Consider the following 22,910-nt stretch of genomic DNA (forward strand, 5'->3'; position numbering starts at 1 on the left):
GAAAAAGTGTTATAATGGAAGTAATAACTAAAAATTCATAGGAATATTGATCTATATTTTCTTTCCCTATTGACTCTGTTTCCCTAAAATGCTTGTTTTACATCATGATGTTCGTCCTGGGGTCCTCTACAGAAGACATGCATGAAATGATGCCCTGCTCTGTACAGGACATCGGGATTAAAACTGTGGCATGTGTCTCAGAGAAATGCTCTGAAGTACAATGTCCTCTACAGAAGACAGAAGTCTAGGTCTGGGTCCCAGGAGGTTAATATGACTCCAAACAATGCAAGTCTATGGGAACTGCGCACTGCGACCCCTGGTGGCACTGTTGTGGTTTTTCACTCATTACACTGCAGTTTTAACCAGTTTTTAGGAAGCCTCTTCGGGAGTCTATCCTTTCGACTATAGCAAACTTAGATCTTAATTCATGCATTTCTTTGTTCTTGCATAAGAAATACCGACCTCCCGGTGGACCCAATCTAATTTACCCAATCTTTATTATTATTATCATTATTTTGTTTTTAAAACTCCTTTATATGATGGCCCCCTTGCGAAAGATCCTCTTAAATATAAATTGTACCAGACGAAAATTAATTTATTATTATTAAGTTGTAACCAGTGTTTTGTATCTGCCTTGTATCTTTTCTATCCACTGTTATAATACATATAATATAAACCCGAAGATAAACATATTTAATCCAAATTTGCACGGCGTTCTTCACAATAACCTTGTCGATCTTGCATGTTCTCGCGCCCTCTAGCGACTCTCTCGTGTCTCGGTTGATAAATCTCTGCCCGCGCAGAACTACTCCCCGAGTAAACAATGCGTGCACTGGCAGGATCCGTGTTAAGAGTTCGACGGCAAGCGGTTCGCGTCCTCTGATTGGACACTGGATCTATGAATGAAGTGTGTCGTCAGAGCCGAGCTCAAAGTTGATTGGCCGCTCCGTTACGTCAATCACGCATGCACACGCCCTTTTATAATGCAGCATGGGGCAGAGAACGTAACAAAATGAAGGCTTCGTAACGGAATATAGTCTTAACATCAAAACAGATCAAACGATTCGCGGTCATTCACCGATGGGTACGTACACGATGTTCTTTTCATGCGTTTGGTGGCGAATTACGGACGAATGTGTGCTGGTTCTTCAGAAAACGCTTGTGTGCGGGTCAGGAGCACATTGCAGCAGTATGAGCGCCACGCTCTCTTTGATAGGCGGCTCTGCTCACGATGTGAACCCGTTTATATCTTCCCGAAACACCCTGCTAGCTCGGTCAGTGTCGCTGCTTATTACGAGCGCTGAATGTGCGGAAACGATTGGGACTGTCGATGAAAACACTGTTTACGCTGAAGCGGATGCTAAAGTAGCTTGCTAGCGTGTGACTAGCACAGCTCATGTCGAGTATCCTGACGCTCACAGTCTTTTACATCGACATTAATACTGCAGGCTTGTGCTAAACAACCCGTCATCACGATGTCCTTGTCCAGCTGAGGTTTCTGAACGAGTTTCCAACAGCTGCGTCCTTATAATCTCTATAAATGCACTGTGAAGCGAACACACTGTAAATTACCTGTCAGCTGTCATTTGCTGATGTCATCCACCCGAGCTCGTTTACACACAGGGTGAAGTATCTCTTACTTTAATGATTAAACTTTGCGTTTCATAAGCGTGTGGTTATAGTGCGGCGAAATGATAAATTTTCAGGCTGTGTCTCAAATCTAGCTGCCTGCTAAGAGCACTTCTAGGCATCATGTCATGTTCAATCCGCTGTCCAGAAGAGGATTGGCACTCAAACACGATCAACTGAACACACAGAGTATAATAAACCCACAGACAGCTGAGGAGTAATAGTGGTTAGTATGTAACTATACTGTACATGCCACACGAGCCGTCGCTGGACACGTGCTTGTAACCGGAAGTCCTTTACCACAGGGAGACTCTGTACCGTTTATGAAGAAGTGTCTCAAAACGAGTCAGTAATGTTTGTACAACGCACTTTTTCATGTAGGCTTGCTTAATAACAAATCTGCAGCTTTAGGCCAATTGTCAGTGTGTTCTTAACGTTTTACTTGGCCAGTTTTATAATAATCATATGTACTGGTTCTCCTGTATTAACTGGTATGGGATATGAACTCTGTTCTGTTATAGATCAGTGGGTGTAAGAATGAGAAATGATTATTTATTGTTGTTCATGACGATGGCAGTAAAATATAATAGTAATAACACGTACTCTCTGTGGTCTAGAGTCATTTGCATGGAGATATGTGTCCAATAGAAAACAAACCAATGGAGTTCAGAGCAAGGCATCACTGGACCCTTATCACTACTGACCTGAGAAACATGTTCCTGATTGTATATAAGGGGAGGCCTGCTGAGGAAACGATTGGAGTGTGTTTGTGTATTTGTGTGTGTGTGTGTTTCGCTTTAAATGATTTACAAGCTACATTATCAAATATTAATTGTATTGATGTTCTCGTCAAATGCTCATTTATTATTCATTTGTACGTTCTTTGTTGTTTTTATAATGCCGTTGTAAATGAATTCTAGCATTAAAACCGGATGTTTATCATTTCTTTGTGTGGTTGAGGTTCCTCTAGTTTGCTTGAGCACAGTTGAATGCATGTGGATAATATTAATGGAGTCTGTATTCGTGCTTGTGTAATTATTTTAGCATCTGCTGGTGAATGTTTGCATGTGATATTGGCAGTAGAGTGAAGAGGTGCACGTGGGGATGAATGTGGTAATGCACACATGTGGCGCAGGCTGTTACATCACTGCAGCTCATGCAGGGCTGTGTCTCCATTAATCGCAGGCGCACATGAAGGTTAGTCTGCCCTTGTGGCTTTGATGCATGTGCAGCGTGCTCCTTGCTCTGTACGTCAGCACTAGACCTGATGAGTAAGACCATGCAGGACCCAACTCAGCCTTACTGTTCTGTCCCGAATGCACCAAAGTCTACATCTTACAGTTTTTATTTCTGAAGATCTATGAAGACTTTGTCAGCAGAATGAATTGCAGCCAGCTGAAACAGAGGCTTTGTGATTGATTCTGAAGAACCTGGTAATGATTGATATTTTGAGTCGAGAAGGCTCTTTTAATGCCTTTGTGTTATCCAAAAGAACGATCAATCGTGTAAACATGATCAAATTTACAATGAGGTTTGATGTTCGATAAAGGAATAGTTCACCCACAAATGAAAATCTGCTGAAAATGTGCTCTTCCTCAGGCCATTCAAGATGTAGAAGAGTTTGTTTCTTGTTTAGACCAGATTTGGAGAGATTTTCCATCGCAGTGAATGGGTGCCGTCAGAATCCAAACAGCTGGTCAAAACATCGCCCTAATCCACAGCACTCCATCAATTAATGTCTTGCGAAGTAAAAGAGGTGTGTGTTTGTAAGAAATAATCCCATCATTAAGGCATCTTTTAAATGTTGCTAAAATTCGGGTCTTCTCCATAATATTGAACATTAAAATCTGAATCGGGAGAGAAATATGCACAGATCATGCACCGTTTATAATCAGAAACCGTTCTAAATAGTGTTAAACAAATGTATTGGTGGATTTTGGTCAGAGGGGCAGGGTTTCATATTTTATTGAAGCACCCCTGGGCGCCGCCATTGGCTAGCGCACCCCCACCTGCTGTTAGCATTCCATTGACTCCCATTCATTTTAGCGTCACTTTGACAGCGAATACCTTTACATCTGAGGTGTTTAAAGACTCAATTTGTCCATTCATTATTTCTAAAGAAACACGAAAATGTATAAAAGGCTCCATTACCTTGTATCTTACGTTGTGGCCCCGTAGAAGCAGTTTTTGTAAAAATAGGCTAACGATTGCGTCATAACCAGCGACTCTCTGTCGCACAGTAGAGAAATTACCATATGGACAGGAGAAGAAGCTCGCAGGCAATCTTTTGCTGTCTATGAGTCTATTGGGGGGATGTGGAGGCATGAAGTCAATGGAGAAGCCCATAGAGACTGCATAAAAGACATGGGACAAAATTGTTCAACAACATCTGCAAGATTCGGTGGGTGATTATTAAGATTTCTCTTGGGACAGCAATTAGAAGACTTACAGGTTTCTCACGTGACCTCTACGTCATCAAGCTCAGTTTGAGTCTGCACAGTACGCCCGACCCCCAGGAAGTGTGTGCTTCACTTGTCTCCGTTGAATCCAATGGGGTCGCTGTGTGTCCATTTCTTTTACTGTCTATGATTTTGACATGGGTGGACATCAAGAAATGGGCTTTTTCACTGGAGGAAGTGGATTACAGACTTGGTTAAGATTACTTGTGGATTGTTAGTTTTTATCAACCGTTTGGACTCTCATTCTGATGGCACCCATTCACTGCATTGGAAAATGTCTCAAAATCTGTTCTAATTAGAAATAAATGGACATTGCATCTACATCATGCATTAGCCTGTGGTTGAGTACATTTTCAGTAAATGTTCGTCTTTTTTTTTTTAAAACGAGGTGATTGTTGCTCATTCATAGTTTAGTTCAGTCCTTAGCAATTTAAACAATGTAGTGTTTTCTGTAATTACTTGAACATCGGTGTATAAGTTTAATCTGCTTCAGTGCATTTGATGCGATATTATGCATGCATTAATGCAAGTAACATTCAGAACCGTTTGGTTGCCCTGTTTGTTTCTGTTTATCCTCAAAAGCAGTCACAGTAATACCTGATAGGTGTGCACTTTTCCCTAGAAGCAGTGCTGTTTCTGTTACGTCACAACACAGCTGCTGCGTCCGAACTGTTCTCAGATTGGATTTAGTTCAGATGCAATGCTTGTATTCTGCATGTCATGTATCTTTGTGCAGCTTGTTATCTGCAAGGCATGCGAAAGCAATGTTAGTGCAGTCTTGTGGTTTGTGGCTAAATCACACTTCGTATCTCCCCTGGTGTCTTGATTTGAGCGGATGTACAGGCTCATGTTTTTCAGTTGCGTCTTGCTCAGTTCGCCAGAAAAGTTACATGAAATATCTATGCTACTAGATTATCTTACTTGCCAACTTTGCACTGGCTTTGAAGAATTGGAAATCTTCTTGAAACGTCTGGCAAACCAAATCTCATGTGTTGATTTCCGTGACTCGTTTTCCAATTGTTGTTCTCTGTTGCTCTTCATCAGTGACACACAATGCCGATAGTAGACAAGCTCAAAGAGGCCCTGAAGCCGGGCCGCAAGGACTCCAGCGACGAGGGCGACCTGAACAAGTTACTGGCTTCATCCGCCAAGAAAGTGCTTCTGCAGAAGATCGAGTTTGAACCTGCCAGCAAAGGCTTCAGCTACCAGCTGGAGACCCTCAAGACAAAATATGTGATCCTGAATCCCAAAAACGATGGAGCGGCGGCACAGAGACCGACCGAACCTGCTCAGATCAAGAGACAAAGTAAGATCACCGACACTGGTTGAGCCACACCGTTTCACTACATTTCTCAGTGATGTTTTTCAGTTAATAATTGTTAGTGAGGATTTATATTTCCATAATCTTCATTAAATCCCAGTCTCTGAAAGCCTGAGTGTTGGGCAGAGCGATGGGATCCCCGCTCCGCAGAAGATGCTCTTCCCTGGGAACAAGCTGTCCATGAAGTGGGAACGAGTGTATCGGGTTGGAGCCGGCCTCCACAACCTGGGCAACACCTGCTTCCTCAACTCTACTGTCCAGTGTCTGACCTACACCCCGCCGCTGGCCAACTACCTGCTCTCCAAGGAGCACAGCCGATCCTGTGAGCAGTATTACTCTTAAGATAGTGCATGGATGTGAACAGTGTGCTGCACTTATTCCCTTTCAAACTGTGTGTGTTGAGTGTTTCCTGTCTGGACGTCACCATAAATGCCCTCTTTTTTTGTCTCCTTCAGGTCACCAATCTGGATTCTGCATGATTTGTGTAATGCAGAACCATATCATCCAAGCCTTTGCCAACACGGGCAATGCCATCAAACCCGTATCATTCATCCGAGACCTGAAAAGTAAGAGCTTCCTCGAATTTATTCAAGAAAAGATCTTTTCAAGCCTAGAGATGAGTTAGTCATTACAGGAAGTGCTGCTGATGACTACATTGTGATGATCGCATGTTCCCAGACGCTCCTTTCTGTTCATTATCACATCACTTATCCTTTTCTGCAATTATCCTCTGACATAACCAGACTTTTTTTTTCATATCCTTCAGAAATCGCTCGGCATTTTCGATTTGGGAGCCAAGAGGATGCTCACGAGTTTCTGCGTTACACCATTGACGCCATGCAGAAAGCTTGCTTGAACGGATATCCCAAGTAAGAGCACTAGCGTAACTAAGTTACTGCAGAAAGCCCAAGAGTTAGTTTTATTGGATCAGAGGAATAATGAGCCCTTCTGCTCACAGACTGGACAGACAGACACAGGCCACCACGCTGGTCCACCAGATATTTGGGGGTTATCTGAGGTCTAGAGGTAAGCACAAGTATCACGGGTAAACATGATGCATTGACATCCAAGCCTGTGTGACATAATAAAAGTGATAGGATTTTGCTGGCTCATTTTATTGTTAATTTTAAGTATATGATTGAGAGCAGCTGTATGGTCTCTAGAGATGGATAGTTTGTGATAGTCAAATGTTTGAGTTTTTTAGCATGCAATTTTATTCCTGTGACACAAAGCAGCGTCATTACATAATCCTTCAGTGTCACATGATCCTTAACGAATCCTTCTAACATGCAGATGTTGAGCATAGTTGTGCTGCTTCATATTTCCTGGCAAGCGTGAGATCTTTACACCGTTTGCTCTGATTTTGCAGTGAAGTGCTCTCTTTGTAAAAGCGTGTCGGACACGTATGACCCAAACCTGGACATCACCCTGGAGATTCGGGTGAGACTCTGGCGTTGTTTTCAGAGCCCTGCGCTTCAGTGGTTTTAGGATGATGAATGTCTTTTGTCCCAGACCCAAATCTCCTCTGAATAACATTAAATCCCTCTCTCTTTCCCTCCTTTCAGCAAGCGGCCAACATCGTTCGTGCTCTGGAACTATTTGTCAAGCCTGATGTTTTGAGCGGTGAGAACGCCTACATGTGTGCCAAGTGAGTTATCTTCCTTAGCAGTTTATACAATACCAGCAAAACATTGCAGGCCAGTCGATTCGAGAACCAAGCAACCGCCCAGAACACCATGCTAGCATCTCCAGAGCCGCAGCTTGACATCAGTTGTTCATCATATTGTTTTCTGGCTTTAGATGCAAGAAGAAAGTTCCAGCGACTAAGAGGTTCACAGTCCACAGAACCTCAAATGTGCTGACGCTGTCGCTTAAACGTTTCGCCAACTTCAGTGGAGGAAAAATTACCAAGGTATCAGCCTAATCGTTTCCCTGACACGCAAACCGGTTTATAGTCCGTGAACGGCGCACTGATTGATGGTTTTCTGTTAGGATGTGGGCTACCCAGAGTTCCTGAACATTCGGCCGTACATGTCCCAGAGCACGGGGGATCCTGTGATGTACGGGCTCTACGCTGTCCTCGTGCACTCGGGGTACAGCTGCCATGCTGGACACTACTACTGCTACGTCAAGGTCAGCGCTTTTACATTCAACTCACTTGTTTATTCATTTCAGATGGAAAAACCAATGACTTGACTAAAATGAGTTCAGATTATGTTGGATATTTTAACAGGGTGAGCATAAGAGATGTAGTCTTTTTCACGTTTAATGTGTTTGGCTAATGCTCTGTCACAGGCCAGTAATGGACAGTGGTACCAGATGAATGACTCGATGGTGCACTCCAGTAACATCAAGGTTGTTCTTAATCAGCAGGCCTATGTCCTCTTTTACCTGAGGTAATATTCATGCTTTCTCATCGACGCTTCATATTAGTCCAGTAGATTGGCCTGGTTTTTACAGTCACTTTTTTTTTTTCTGTGGTAGGATCCCTGAAAAGAAAAATACAGATGCTTCAAACACAAAGCAGAGCATAGTTCACTCTGGGAGAGCTAATATGACACCGGAGCAGCTGAAGAAGAGCACACTTAATGGACCTTTGTCTTCACCACAGGTTACAAAGGTACACACGTCTGACACCAGCTGGAGAAATGAGATCAATTTGCCTGTGTTTCCCCAAACAAAATCACAGATATTTACATTGAAGGCTGGACAGAAAGCTGCACAGTATCAGAATTGTTTTACAAATTATATATAATCTTTTTTTAAAATAAATTATAAGTATCAAAAATAAAAATAAAAAGCTAAATGTTTACTAACCATTAAACATGCATTTAAGTATTCTTCACTTCACAAAAAATGTAGCGGTATACAGAACATGAATGGAAACATATCAATATAGAATCAATTCTTTGCCTTCAATATAAACATTTATTATAAACGCAGAGCCTAACAAATTTAAAAGGTGGAACTGAATTACCTGCATCTGGAAAAGTGCCTAACAAGCACAAACGCTGTGAAGGTTAAATGTGAGGAGCGCATCAGATAAAAACAGGACCTGATTTTAGTTTTGAAAAATTCCCCCTTTAGGTCTCTCTTATGAGGGGATTTTTTTTTTCTGCTGTGAGTGTATTCCTTTAAGGATTAATACAAGCAATGGCACAAACAAATACAATAACAAGATACAACTAAAATGAGCTGTGTTTTAAGTTTTTCAGGTAGCTATAACCATAATATTCAGGTACTGAAATACTGAATAATTGACTTTAAAACAACACTGCTTAGTCTTGTATAAATCATCATTAATGACAGACAGCAGCAGGTTTATTTAGGTTGCTGTCTCTTTAAGAGCTAATGCACAGATCTACTGTAACTGTTACACATATGTTGTGTGTTTACATTCACTGAATAGCCTACATACTGACAATGTTTATTATAAATCAACCGTTTACATGAATACAAATCAAGATGGGACGGATTTTGCCATTTACAAGACACAACACAAGTTCATTCTGTAGTTGCATGCTCTCCGATGTGGCTCTGTCTGTGAGCGACCACTGAATTGAACACTTGAATGTTTAAAATAGTAAAAGCATGTAAAAAATGATCCATTCCGTCTTCTGTTCTTTGTTGAAACTTATGTGAATTTCCAACATTATAAGTGCAGAAACTGTGGGAATCAGTAGAATCATGTGCAATCGCGCGCTGAAATTCGAGCCCTGAAAACATTTCTCTGACCAGTATTTGGTGATTTTTATTTTTTTCTAAACAACTGAAAAACCATGAACGATAGCTTACAAAACAATACAATATGGCTTAATCCAAATTCATGGGGTGATAAATCTCTCTCATGTCATAATATGTCGTAGTTATATATGGGTTGCCTTTTTTTTTCTTCCCGCTTCTTCAGAAGCTTGATCCCGCTCAGCTGAGAAAAATCCAGTCTGTGGATGGAGGTCTTGGTATTCCACTAGCCAGGTTCAGTTCAGGGGTCCAGTCTCCGAAGTTATCTAATGGTACGGGGAACTCCCATGCTCTGCCCAAGCCTCCCGGTGGACCCACACTGATCGAGGAGACCTTTAAGAAAGTGAAGAAGCCAATACCTCAGCCTCAGTCCCGCAACGGCACTCCTGCTCCATCCAACGGCCTCCCCAAACCTGACAGCGACAGGAGGAGCAACAGCGAGGGCCGCGGCCTGCCATCATCTACCTCACTCAAATCCCTGTCCGACAGCTCCTCGGCAGACACCTCCTCTGAGTCTAAAGTAAGTCCCCGTGCACCGTTGAACTGGTGGATTGAAGATGTTTCCCTTTATTTAGTCAACACTACGTAGGCCTATTTAGTAAATATTCAAAATAAGTGCAGTTTGATGTGAGAAAAAAATCTAATGGATTTCATGAGCTCCTGAATCACTAGGTAGCTTACTCTCTGGAGTTTTATTGTGTTCAAACAAGGCCTAACCAACATGTGGAAAGCATTTCTTTCCCCTTTAATGGTAAATGAATATTGTTATAAATGTCATATAGTATTGTGATGATTATTTGTGGGCGTATCGTCCAGCCCTAGTGTGACGTTCACCTCAGATGTGGTTTGTGTCGCCTCTCAGGAGAGTTTCGGCACAAGGAGCGCACCTGTAGGCGCCGCCTCTAGAGCGATGGGTCCAGCGTCTCCAGCTAAGAGCACCGAGCGTGTGAGCTCAGAGGAGCAGAAGGTGGTGAAGCTCAAACCCCAGGCCCTCACCAATGTCTCGTCAGAGCCCGTCAGCACCATGTCCCCCCCGCCCGCCAAACGACTCGCCCTGTCCGCCAAGAAGGTCAGTCTCCAGCTCCATCCACCCTCGATTCATCTGATCGTGGTTTTCAAGACACTTTGTGTCCTCGCCTTCCCATGTTTGTCCACTTCATTCCTCTGAGATGTACTGGTGTTAAAAAAGACTGGAGCTCAGAGATTTAGCTCAGACTAGTCAGTATTAATCCTGTGATGATGATGATGATGATGATAATACCTTTACTTCTTTCAGCTCATGTCTGTTTTGTCGGTTCGCAGTCTGCAATGCAGTCCTTTTTAAAAATTTCTTTTTTTTTTCTTTTTTTCTTTCTAACAACTTCTAATTCTTCTCTGCTACACTTTCTTTTTTTCCTTCCCTCTTTCTTTCTTTTCTGTTTGGTCTTGATTTCTTCCCCACATGGGTCCCTTTGCCATTGTCACGTTTCATGGCTATGTTTTATTTTATTTTATATTTTTTTAGACCACAAAGTTTTTATTTATGTCAATAACTGCAGGCCAGTCCGTGTCAGAGCCCGAGCAGCAGCACTGAGGCTCCGCCCCCTTCATCTCCTCATCTGTCCAGTGACCCCACACACCTTCTCAGCCGGGCCTCCACCCACCCGCACCACAGGTACTCCCTCTCTCTGAACTACAGCAGACTCACTTTACGGTTGACTTTTTTTTTCCCCCAACTTTGTTATTAAAGTAAGGTTTAAGTTTAGGATTTGGTTCTGTGTGTAAATGAATTGCTGTGTCAGAGCTGTGTTTTTTAGGGATGCACCGAAATTTCGGCCACCGAAAATTTTCGGCCGAAAATGGCCTTTTTGGTTTTCGGCCGATAGACTTTTATCACCGAAACAACACGGCCGAAATGTTGTGATGACGCAAACAGAAACCGCGACCTGCACGTGCACCTGCATAGCCCAGACCACGATCGAGCTCCACGCGACATTCACTTATCACCAGTGAGAACATTCTCTCTCTTCGTATTCCTTTATTCGCAGCAGTAAAGCGTCTCCTAAAGAGATTAAGACGGACCACGAAGTAAAAACAAAGAAAAGTACAGTCTTATAGAGTCTGTTAGCACACGTCTCATTGAGATCTTTTCGGATCCTCTGCACTTCATCGCGAATGTGCTTGATCCGCGTTATAAAGACCATTACTTGGATGCGGAAGTAAGGCAGCGCGCACGAGAAATGATCCAGGCGCCGCTGGATGCGGAGAACCCGCGTGGAGACGGAGAAGCGTCAAGCGCAGAAGACAGATCAGAGCGCAGAAAAAAAGACTGGTCTCTGCACCAGATGAGTGGCATGCACCATCGGTGTCTGATATGTTCAGTGGAATTCTGCAAGAAAGTGCCTCAAATAATAATAATACGTTGGCTATTTTGTTCTTAGGCTACTATATATACACACACACACACACACACACACACACACACAAACATACATACATAATATCAGATTGTAGCCGTTATTATGCTAGATTTCTGCTTTAATTTGATAAAAATGTTTATTTATGCCCTGGCCCTATTTAAATACACTCTCTCAAATATTTCTCAAATGTCAGGCAGATGACAAGCTCAACTGCTCAACAGCTAGATGGTTATCTGTCTGAAGTCCCCATCCCCAGAAGTGATAACAGTCTTGCCAACTGGAGAAGTGATGCACTTTCTAGTCCTACAGAGAAAAATTTCAAATGCACTTCACCTAAATGCACTTTGTTTTTATGAGAGAACTGTTCATTTTAAAACCTTTCTGCAGGCCAGTAGGCCTGTACATTATTATTAAATATACACATGAGTGGGATACATTTTTAGTTTGAATTTTATTTTATACTGTGCTTGTTGCAATGATTGTTGCAATGTGCTTAATAAATATTTGCATCATTTGTAATTATGTATTTTTATGTTTTTTTTTTTTTAAATAAGTTATGTAATTGTAATTATCTTTGAAACTTTAATATTAATTTATGCAATTGCAATGTCTTAATTTTAGTAAAGTTAGTACACGGTCATAGCAATAAATGCAATGTTACTAATAATTCACATAATTTCTTTCGGTGTTTCGGTTTCGGTTTTCGGCCTTGGATTTCTCTTTTTCGGTTTTCGGTTTCGGCCAAGAATTTTCATTTCGGTGCATCCCTAGTGTTTTTGTTACACTCAGCACACATGCTCTCTTTCAGATGTGCAATTCCCACATGTTCCCTGCCAAAAGAAAAAACCTTGTAAGCGGAGGTTTTGTTTAAAAGCAGAAAAGCTAAAATATTTCCACTGACAAGAAAACCCCAGAAATCATTGCGACAAGTTGTGAAAGAAATGCTGATATTCTGGAAATCTAGTTGATTCAAAAACATTTTTTATAGAACTGATACATTTCCCAAATCGTTTTTTAGTGTTCTGTCGATTTGTCCTACGCTGTCAGATTTTCCTACCTCCCACTAAAACAGTGGGTAGTACAATTCGACAATGAAAAATGCTACTTATTAATATATATATATATATATATATATATATATATATATATATATACACCTAACACAACCCTAAACCTACCATTACAGTACTACAAATACAGTAATTATGTGTTATATTCACAGTTGTACTGTAGCTAGAAGAGATACAGCTACAGGAAACCAACAATAAATATTATTTTCTACCAATTAGATTGCATTTTTATTAAAGTCTACACCTACCCCAACCCTAAACCTACACTTAAAGTAATGCAGATACATTAAATATCATTGTTTAGTATGAGAAAAAGGACGCGATATTGATGTGCGCAAAGTACATCCCACATCTCTACTCCTAAAAATTCAAATGTTTCTGTCTCTTGCGCAGATTTTCAAATTCGGGAATTTCTGACTCTCATCAGCTCAAAGTGCAATCTTCACCTTCGACTCGCCTTCCTAAAGAATCAAGTCCCCTTAAACGTCCCTCCTCCACTCTGGATCCGCCCGCTCATGTTCCCTCTCCACAGACCAATGGCGTTAATCCCCAGACGCCCAGTACACCAAGACCAATCCAGAGCCAGAACCAGTCAGCCCCAACTACAGGACTACCCCAGGGGCTCACCAGTCCCACTCTCAAAAAGAAGAAAAAGAAACTAAAACGAAGACATTTGGAAGTCGAGCAGGATGCCCCTAAAGCCTCGCCCCCAGAAGAACCCAAGCCAAGTACCGAAATCAGGAAGAAGAAGAAGAAAAAGAAGAGGAAAAGGGAACGAGAGGCCAAAGGTCTTGAGGGACAGAGAGAGTGTGTACAGTCCCATCTCGAGCCCTGTCAGGATGAGGACTGGTGTCTTGGAGAAACTTGGAGTATCATCTCAGAAGCCAAAGAAAAGGAGTTCGAGTCATCAGAGGTGGCAGAGAATCGTGAGACCAAACCTCAGTCAGTGCCTCTGATTGGCCAGCCGGAGACCGACCCCGTCCCGAAGAAGAAGAAAAAGAAGCACAGACTCACAGAACAGCTGGAAGAGCTCAGCAATGGAGTCACCGTTTCAGAGTGGTGAGTTGGCTACTGAAACGTTCAATCACAGGCCATTGAGTCTCTGAGCTTGGCTCATGATCATAACATGTTAACTGTATAACTTAATTCACTTTAACTGCCATATTCTTTTCTTTCAGTGCTGTTGTAAAAGAAGTTGGTAGCGCATACCTTGGAGAGACCAAGAAGAAAAAGAGAAAAGAAAAAAACTTAAGAGAAGAGGAGGAGAGACCAGGGGATGAAGAACATCTTCAGGAGACCAATGGAGTCGAGTCTCCTCATCAGAAGAGCAATAAGGGCAAGCTGAATCCTGGTAAACCCAGCACAGGTATTATATACTCTGAACAACATCCATAATTATTCACTTCAACATATTAGGCTGAATTGTGTTTGACTTTACTCCAGAGCAGAGTTTATGGCTTTGGGTGCATATCCACAGCCGGTAACACTTTATGGTAAATGGTAAATGGACTGCATTTATATAGCGCTTTCAACAGACCACATGGCCATCCAAAGCATTTTACAATTTGCCTCACATTCACACATTCATTCACACACCGACGACGGTGTCTGCCATACAAGGCGCCATCCAGCTCGTCGGGAGTTATTTATAATAACTGCATGCTATTAATCATTAGTTAAGCATTAGGAAACAGTTAATTCATCATTTATAAATCATTAATAGACATTTATAAGCAGTTTATAAATACAAATATAAATGCTTTATACCTGATTTAAAAGCATATCTATAATGTATTTAATAAATTGTTTTTTCATACTTTATTAATGATCAATTTATCATTTCTAAATTAAGTATAGCATTATTTACACACCAGTTATTAAGGAGTTGTCAGTGGTTCATAAGATCACTTAGAAATTGTAAGTAAATGATTAATAAACTATTTGAATGTGCATCATGCATCTTTTTATTCAGACATATAGTAATAGTTACTTATGTTAATAAATGGTTTATTAACATGTATTTCTACTGTAATTCAGGGTTAATTCAGGTAGTTATAAAACATATGTAGTTGTTAGTTAACTATTTTTGTGAGCTCATCTAAAGTGAGGACTATTTATGCCTTGTAAAGCTTTTACAAATGAGATTTAAAGGCTGTTAATATTTCTATGTTTTGTATCACTGTGTTGTTTGTTTCTGTTTTTTGTTTTGAAGATAACTGAGCCTTTAAATATCCTTTATAAATGCTTTACAAGGCATAACTAGACTCACTTTAGATGAGCTCACATAAATAGTTAACTGACCACTACTAAATGCTTTATAGCTACCTGAATTTACTACATTTCTTGTGATCTTATAAATCACTGGCAACTCCTAAATAACTGGTTTGTAATCATGAATAAAGTATGAAATTTCACATTATAGATATGCTTTTAAATCAAGAATAAAGCATTTATATCTGTATTTATAAACTGATTATTACGGTCTATTAATGCTTTATAAATTATGAATTATCTGTTTACTAATGCTTAATTAATGATTAATAGTGTGCAGTTATTATAAAGTGTTACCCAACAGCATATCTCGGAGTTAAACTTTTGTCATTTTCTGTTCCAGCTGCAGTGTTTGTTTGGGACAGCCGGGTTCAGGATGGCTACAAGCGTGAGCAGAATCATCAAGACACAGATGATGTGTCGAGGAAAGGCCCTTGCTCTGCTCCTGTGTGCTGGGATGGCAAGAAAAGCTGCGATGTAGTCGAGGAGCTCCTCAAGAACTCCTCCGATAAAGCTTATGGGACTGAGGGTGAGTAGTGCACCAAACCTCTCCAATTTTCACATTTTTATGTTTATGTGAAGTGCAGCTTTAAGAGGGAAATGTGAATGAAGATTAAGCATTTAGCTCTTAAAGCTCTCACCTGCACCTTTGCTTGAGTTCACTCCATGAGCTGAAATCTCAATGGTGTCTTGAATAATTTCATTCATCAGTCCTCAGTTGGGAAGGAGATGCGTCGGCCGTCAGCAGAGACGCCTTAGAGGATGCACGCTATGCCAAAAACCAGACTGTCATTGACGAGTGGGACAGTGAGTTTGACAGTGGAAAAGTGAGGACTATAACTTTGACTTGTTAGGACTGTGGAAACCTTACACACAAACACACACACATATACATGCATACATATATTAGTGTTGCATGTGAAGGCATTTCTTTCTTCTTGAATAGGTAAAGAAAATGAAAAAATACAAAAAGGAGAAGAGGAGGAATGCCAACGTCTTCCAGAAGATCCAAGAGCACCGTAACATGTGGTCAGTCACGCCGGGAGGCAGGAGGAGCAGTCTGGGCTTTCACCACTGAAAGGTACTTTGACACCTTTGTTTTCCCCCAAGTTCAAGTAGTAAACACTTGCTCTATGCTTGGTTACAAAAGTGCTAAACGATTATCCATCTGTCTCCTCCGTTGTTGTTTAGCCGTAGTACAAGCAGAATGTGTGACAGCTGGTGTGTGTGGTATTTGTCCCGCCCCTCCTCCACTCTGATTGGACGACAGTGATGAGCACAGCATTTTATCCATAGTTGAACATTCTTCAACTTTTGGCGCCAAGAAAAAACAAAAACAAACAAAAAATGACAGAGCGCTAAGTGTAAGAAATACACTTCGCGATCAGCATGCTCCTGCCTTTAAAAAAAAATCAAAGCACTTCCATTGAAAACAATTGAAAAAATACGTCAACCTAGGAAAACAAACACTTTGGTGTAAAGACAAGGGTTTCAGCTTTCATCTGTTTTAATTTCATTTGTTGATTTTTGCCGTTCAAATATTTCATATTTCTATTTAAAATCTAAGTGAACTAGGGCTGTGCAATTAATATAATTTCTAATCACAATTACAATGATGGATGCAACGATTACGTAAATATTCAAACTCCACTAATGTCATTCTGCTCGCTTAAGATGCCTTTTTTTCTTTCTGCATGTTATCTTAAGGGTTTCCCCCATTATTTTAATGTTAGTATAACATTATAATATCATTCATATTATTACTTTTTTATAATTTAAAGAAGAAACCAATTCAATGTAAAGTTGACATCTGAAGCTTAGAAATGCACTAAAAGTTTTTCAATTAGAAGGACCGTATCAATTAGGCAGACTTTTTATTTTATGTGTATATAAATTGTAATTTGGAGAACAGAAATGCTGTTTTTATAACAAGCTGTTTCACTGTCTCATTGCAGTTGTGAAATGTGGCTCCCAGTCGTGTGCCTGACCAGACCAGTTACTTGACTGGATCAGAAGCAGTCGGATTGGTCTCAGATTCTTCTGAAGAACTCAAGTTCACCCCGAGTGCAGCAGAACTGTGAAATAAAGCGACGAGGCTGAGGTCATCTCCTGAGGCTTTAGTCACCATCTGAAATCCAAAATATACACCAGTAATGGTGCACTTATGATCCTAGGATCATAGGAAATGGGACAAACTGCAGTTTTGACCTTTGATCTCAATTATTCTTATTGTCATAAGAACAAATGTTTACCAGGGCCAGTTTTATCTTGGCAAGACTACACAACTCGACGGGCATTGGGGCTGTAATGACCAGTGAGGGAAAACTTCCTGATCTGGGGTCTTTTATTAGGAGGAGAATCCTCAAACTTTCTAAAAACAGGGCAGAATGAAGCCCCTCCCACCAATGCTTTTACACAATTAATCAGACTCAACAAATAACATCACTCTTCCCATTATGCAACTTTTGTTAGCTCAATTATTTAGCTTTTTCATATTTGTGCTGGATATCACTAGGCACTCATTGCCTGACTGGATCATCCATTTCCTTGCCTCTGTTGGAGGAAGTTGTGTTGACTTTAATTTGTCAGAGACTCACAGCCCTGCTGTCTTACATTGCAATACATTTATTGCCTGTGATTGTATATTTTCAGGTCTTGCCTGCTTGAATACCCTCTCATCTTTCTCAAACTCACCTTAGCAGTGTTTTTTGTTCTTGTCCCAAGGGAATACATGAGCATTTTAAAAGGGAACCGATTCTCTTGTGACCGTTTCTATAAAACGTCATCTCTTCAGATTTTCCAAAATCCAGAAATCTGTGTTATGCACAGTGCTGCATACAGCAATGCAATACATTTCATCCATGTGAGCTAAAAAAAAACAAACATGGGCCTTAACACAAACCACTGTGTTGCTGCCAGGAGGGCTGAGTTAGCGTGTCACATCCTGTATCTCTTTTCTACTCTCTATGCAACTACAGCAATCCCATGGATGCTCTGTGACGGGGTCAGTCCAGGGAAAAACTAGACAAAAGCTGGTCCAAACATCATCTGTGTGAGCTGTAAACGCCCTGTCCGTCCCATGTCTGTTAGCAGCGCTGTTATACATTGGGTCAAAATGATGTACAGTACATGCTTATCCTCTGAAGAGCTGTCATAGGAGTAAACCAGTGAAGCTTTCCTATGTAGGACACTGTACAGTCTACCTTGTGCTCTCTGTGCCCCCCAACAGTCATCCTCGTTGTTATAAACCATCCCCTCATGACTCCTTGGGTTTTAGAAAAGTTGCCTTGGTTTAATTTTTAAAATGAATAGAACATATTGCAAACAATACTTATTGAAACTTGTTAAAATGCACATTGCTAATGTATTTAAGGTTTGTGGGAAATTTTATCAAGCAGTAGACGTGTGTTTGAAAGACCTGCGTTCTGTAGGATGTCTGTATATACTCTTAGAAGTTCACTTCAGATGGGTTATTTTCAAAAAGCCTGAAAGCTGAAGAACACGAGAGTGTCTTTGTCATATTTGAACTGATGGTTCTGTACCGAATACCTTTTCTGAAAACGAGACGTCATTCAGTATTGCAGATACATAAATATAGATATACTGGTGCAATAAAGTTGTGATTTTTGTGAACGGCTTGGTTTCAGGTCTTCTTTTTCCAACATTAGAGTTAGATAGTCCTATAAAACATATATAACAGCTTTTCAATTCAAGTTTATTTTTATAGCACTTTTTATGATACAAATCATTGCAAAGCAACTTTGCAGAAAATTAAGTTTCTACAATATTTAGTGGTATTTTAGTGATATTTCAGTGGTGACTGTCAGTTTGTGTGCATATGACAGAAGTTTTCAGAAACATTAATACAAGACGTAGTCAGCCAGACGATGAACATTATTAATAGCAATTATTATATGATGCAATCAAACTAGTAGCAGTATTTGTTAGTTCTTCTGTTAACTTGTTCAGCATGCAGGGATCTTCTCAGAAAGTGCCTGACTTGTAAAGCTACCATCAAGCTGAATACAGAGGAGGTATTTCAGCATCAGTGGTTCACAGAATGGTTGGCTTTGAAACGGTTTAACTGGAGAGAAAGAATGAAGATGTAAGGACTGAAGAAGCTGCAGGTGACCTCAGACTTCATCCACACCATCAAAACCAGGAGTCACACAGCTTTCTGATCACAGGTAATGGCGTTCAAGATATGAATATATTTATTTATTTATTTTTTTAATTTTATACATTTAGCAGACGCTAAAAGTGACTTACATTGCATTCAGGCTAACTATTTTTTTCCTAAAGTGTTCCCTGGGATTCGGACCCCCAACCTTGCACTCGCTCTACCACTTGAGTCACAGGAAAACACTGAATCTGAATTGAATCATACGGCCATGGCACAGAAGATGGTTTTGATGTGTATATAAATTACATCAAACATCACCTGTAACATTATATATATATATATATATATGTATGTGTGTGTGTGTGTGTGTGTGTGTGTTACAGGTCCCGAGCAGTCGGGAAGAATGTAAGCAGTAATCAACTTGACATTAAATGAAAGAGAGGGAAAAGAATTAGTTGTTTCCTTAATGGTCCTCTTTGTTGTCCAAGGATGCACTGCAATCGTCATGGTAACTGTAGAGTCTTAGATTTAAACCGAGAGAGTGTGTCTGAACCCCGAACATTATCAAGAAGGCTATTCCAGAGTTTGGGAGCCAAATGTGAAAAAGCTCTACCTCCTTTAGTGGACTTTGCTATCCTAGGAACTACCAAAAGTCCAGCGTTTTGTGACCTTAGGGAGCGTGATGGGTTGTAGCGTGGTAGAAGGCTAGTTAGGTACGCAGGAGCTAAACCATTTAGGGCCTTATAGGTAATAATATTTTGTAACAGATACAGAATTTAATAGGTATCCAGGGCACAGACTGTTGAATTGGGGTAATATGATCATATTTTCTTGACCTGGTAAGGACTCTAGCTGCTGTATTTTGGACTACCTGTAGCTTGTTTATTGACGAAGCAGGACAACCACCTAGAAGTGCATTACAATAGTCCAGTCTAGAGGTCATGAATGCATGAACTAGCTTTTCTGCATCAGAAACAGATAATGTGTTTCGTAGCTTGGCAATGTTTCTAAAATGGAAGAATGCAGTTTTTCTAACATTGGAAATATGATTTTCAAAAGACAAGTTGCTGTTCTAATACAACACCCAGATTTTTGACTGTAGAGGAATTATCATTACATCCGTCTAGTTGCAGATTGAAATCCAAGAAATTCTGTGTTGTGTTTTTTGGTCCAATAATTAATATCTCTGTCTTATCTGAATTGAATAGGATAAATTATTATAATAAATAGAGGGCAGACTGTCCATCACAGCACCCAACCTTATTCCCTCATCTGGACCAGACCATCCTCGGTGAGGTCAACAGCTGAAGGAGCAGAGAGGAAGAGGAAGGACACTGAGGAGCTGGTCCACGAGATGGAGGAGAGGGAAGCAGAAGAAACGGAGGAGAGGAGATGGAGAGAGATGAAGAAGAGAAAGAGAGAGACAAGAACGAGAGGCCAAGGATAGAGAAGAAAGAAGAGACAAAGAAATGAGAAAGAGAGGAAAGAAGAGACAGGGAGAAAAGGAGAGATTTCTTCAGCTTTTAGAGCTGATGGCAAAACAACAAAGATAGAATAGTAATATTAAACTACACTTTCTTTCCATATATTTATGCTGAGGCTTTCATTTGACTCATGCTATTTTATCAGGTTTTATTGCTATGTTAGTTTGCAGGGACTTACAGTAGCTAGATTTTGTCAGTTGTAAAGTGTTTTATTACGTGACAGTGAGTAACAGCTGTTTTAGAGCACTTGTGTGTACACTGATTTTGTGGTAGTTTCCAGCTGAGAATGAGTGCCGCACTGTAGAGAAAACCCAGACAGCTTTAGTCACCTTTATTTATATAGCACTTTAAACAAAACAGATTGTGTCAAAGCAACTGAACAACATTCATTAGGAAAACAGTGTGTCAATAATGCTGTTCACTTTCACTCGCGTGTAGGAAAACAAACAAAACGTAGCTCAGTGCTTATCCTTTCTTCAGCAGCTTTTTATTTTAGCAGCATCACTTGAACATAACATCAGTTCACATCTTTGCTTTTTAGCTGAGAACATCACGTAATGATATAACGTCATCACGTACACAACCGTATACCTCCAAATAGAAACTAAAGCTAATTTTGTATACCGTAATCTAATGTATAAGGGCGCAATACTTTTAACACCCCCACTCGCTCTTAGCCATTTGTATTACCAAAAATAACAAATTAAATAACAAATAAACTTTCACATAAGTTTAGTGTTACATACATTTTTACACTTTTTATGTTCCAAACATGTCTTGAGTAAACCTCTTTAATTTCTGCTTGGTGGGTGGCTTTGTCATTATGTCAGCTATCATTGTCTCTGTAGGACAATATTCCAAGATAACTTTGCCATCATTTACAATTTCTCTTATGAAATGGTATTTGATATCAATGTGCTTGCATCTTTGCCTACAGATTGGGTTTCTGGCTAATGCAATGGCACCTTGGTTATCTTCATACACCTTTGTTTGTGCGTATTTGTATGAGTCCATACCCTTAAGCAACTGCTCTAAGTAGATACATTCTTGCATGGCGGATGCTAAGGACATGTATTCTGCTTCGCAAGTAGAAAGGGCTACTGTTGGTTGTTTTCTGGTTTTCCATGAAATCAAAGAGCTTCCTTCACTTAAATTAACACAGTATCCTGAGGTACTACGTCTGTCTTTCGTATCCGATGCCCAGTCAGCGTCACTATACACACTCAGACCTAGCCTCTCTGTGTCATTCCTTCTGAAGCATAATTGCTGTTCTACTGTACCTTTAAGGTACCTGAACACATGTTTTACTGTGTTCCAGTGCTGTTCTGTTGGTTCAGCAAAATACTGAGATAGTTTACTGACGACAAAACTCAAATCTGGTCTCGTGCAAGTGGACAAGTATATTAAACTTCCTACTGCCTCCCTGAACCTCTTTGGCTCTTTCATTTTTTCAGCATTTTCTGTAAAATCAAGCTTTGGTTCACATGGAGTTTCCCTAGATTTACAGTTTTGCATGTCGAAACGATCTAGTATTTTTCTCACATATCTTTCCTGTGACATTTTGACTAGACCCTCTGATTGTTCAAAATCTATGCCCAGGAAATGTTTCAACCTTCCCATGTCTTTCATTTTGAACCGTTCTGTGAGCATACTTTTCATATTTTTCAGAACACTTTCATTGTTAGCAGCTATAATTAAATCATCAACCCATACTATCAGGATTACTTTCTCATTTGGCTTTTCTTTTGTGTACACACAGTTATCAGCTGGGTTTTGTGTAAAACCATTCTCTGTCAAACATACATGTAACACAGCATTCCAGTTTCTGCCAGATTGCTTAAGGCCATAGAGAGATTTCTTTAGCTTGCATACTAACTTTGCATCTCTTTCAGATTTTTGCTCATAACCCTCCGGTTGTTCCATATAGATCTCGTGATCTATTGGTGCATGTAAGTAAGCTGTCTCAACGTCCATCTGATGCAAAATCAGATTTTCTTGCGCTGCTTTCTGCATAACCACTCTCACACTTGTCATGTCAGCTGTGGGTGAGAATGTTTCATCGTAATCAGTCCCTTGTTTCTGACTGTAACCTTTCGCCACAAATCTTGCTTTGTATTTTTCAGATCCGTCAATGTCTCTTTTGAGTGCGTAAACCCATCTTCCTCCTACTGGTTGTCTTCCTGGTGGCAATTTTGTGAGTGTGAAGGTCTTATTCTCCTCCAATGATCGCATTTCTTTGTCCATAGCATCCTTCCATTGCTTGGAGTTTGTTGATGGTATGGCATCCTGGTAGGTTTGAGGTATGTCACATACTGCTCTGTAGCAAAAATCTATGCATGTTTGCAGTTTGTCTTCTGTGTCCTCAATTTCAAAATCCTGTAGGTGAGCTGGCATCTTCCTGGTTCTTGGTGGG

At 40.4% G+C, this 22,910-nt stretch overlaps 1 protein-coding gene across 1 annotated transcript; it reads left to right on the forward strand.

The window, feature by feature from the left end:
* Positions 1-942: 942 nt before the first annotated feature.
* Positions 943-18,523, forward strand: LOC113053138 (ubiquitin carboxyl-terminal hydrolase 36-like). The gene is made up of 21 exons (XM_026217908.1): positions 943-1,084; positions 5,133-5,394; positions 5,510-5,731; positions 5,865-5,975; positions 6,176-6,278; positions 6,368-6,435; positions 6,779-6,849; positions 6,975-7,057; positions 7,210-7,321; positions 7,402-7,542; positions 7,705-7,805; positions 7,894-8,029; positions 9,317-9,670; positions 10,013-10,219; positions 10,689-10,804; positions 13,013-13,678; positions 13,798-13,985; positions 15,234-15,419; positions 15,602-15,717; positions 15,837-15,971; positions 16,846-18,523. Exons 2-20 carry the CDS (start codon positions 5,142-5,144, stop codon positions 15,966-15,968), a joined length of 3,366 nt encoding a protein of 1,121 aa, XP_026073693.1. The 5' UTR covers positions 943-1,084; positions 5,133-5,141; the 3' UTR covers positions 15,969-15,971; positions 16,846-18,523.
* Positions 18,524-22,910: the final 4,387 nt, after the last annotated feature.

The sequence above is a fragment of the Carassius auratus genome, chromosome 3 (assembly GCF_003368295.1).
Source record: "Carassius auratus strain Wakin chromosome 3, ASM336829v1, whole genome shotgun sequence".
NCBI classification, from domain to species: Eukaryota; Metazoa; Chordata; class Actinopteri; order Cypriniformes; family Cyprinidae; genus Carassius; species Carassius auratus.

Coding starts and splice junctions, on each gene's coding strand:
- LOC113053138 (XM_026217908.1), top strand. CDS start 5,142: ATGCCGATAGTAGACAAGCTCAAAGAGGCCCTGAAGCCGGGCCGCAAG. Junction 5,976..6,175: donor ATTCATCCGAGACCTGAAAA/GTAAGAGCTTCC, acceptor CATATCCTTCAG/AAATCGCTCGGCATTTTCGA. Junction 7,543..7,704: donor ACTACTACTGCTACGTCAAG/GTCAGCGCTTTT, acceptor GCTCTGTCACAG/GCCAGTAATGGACAGTGGTA.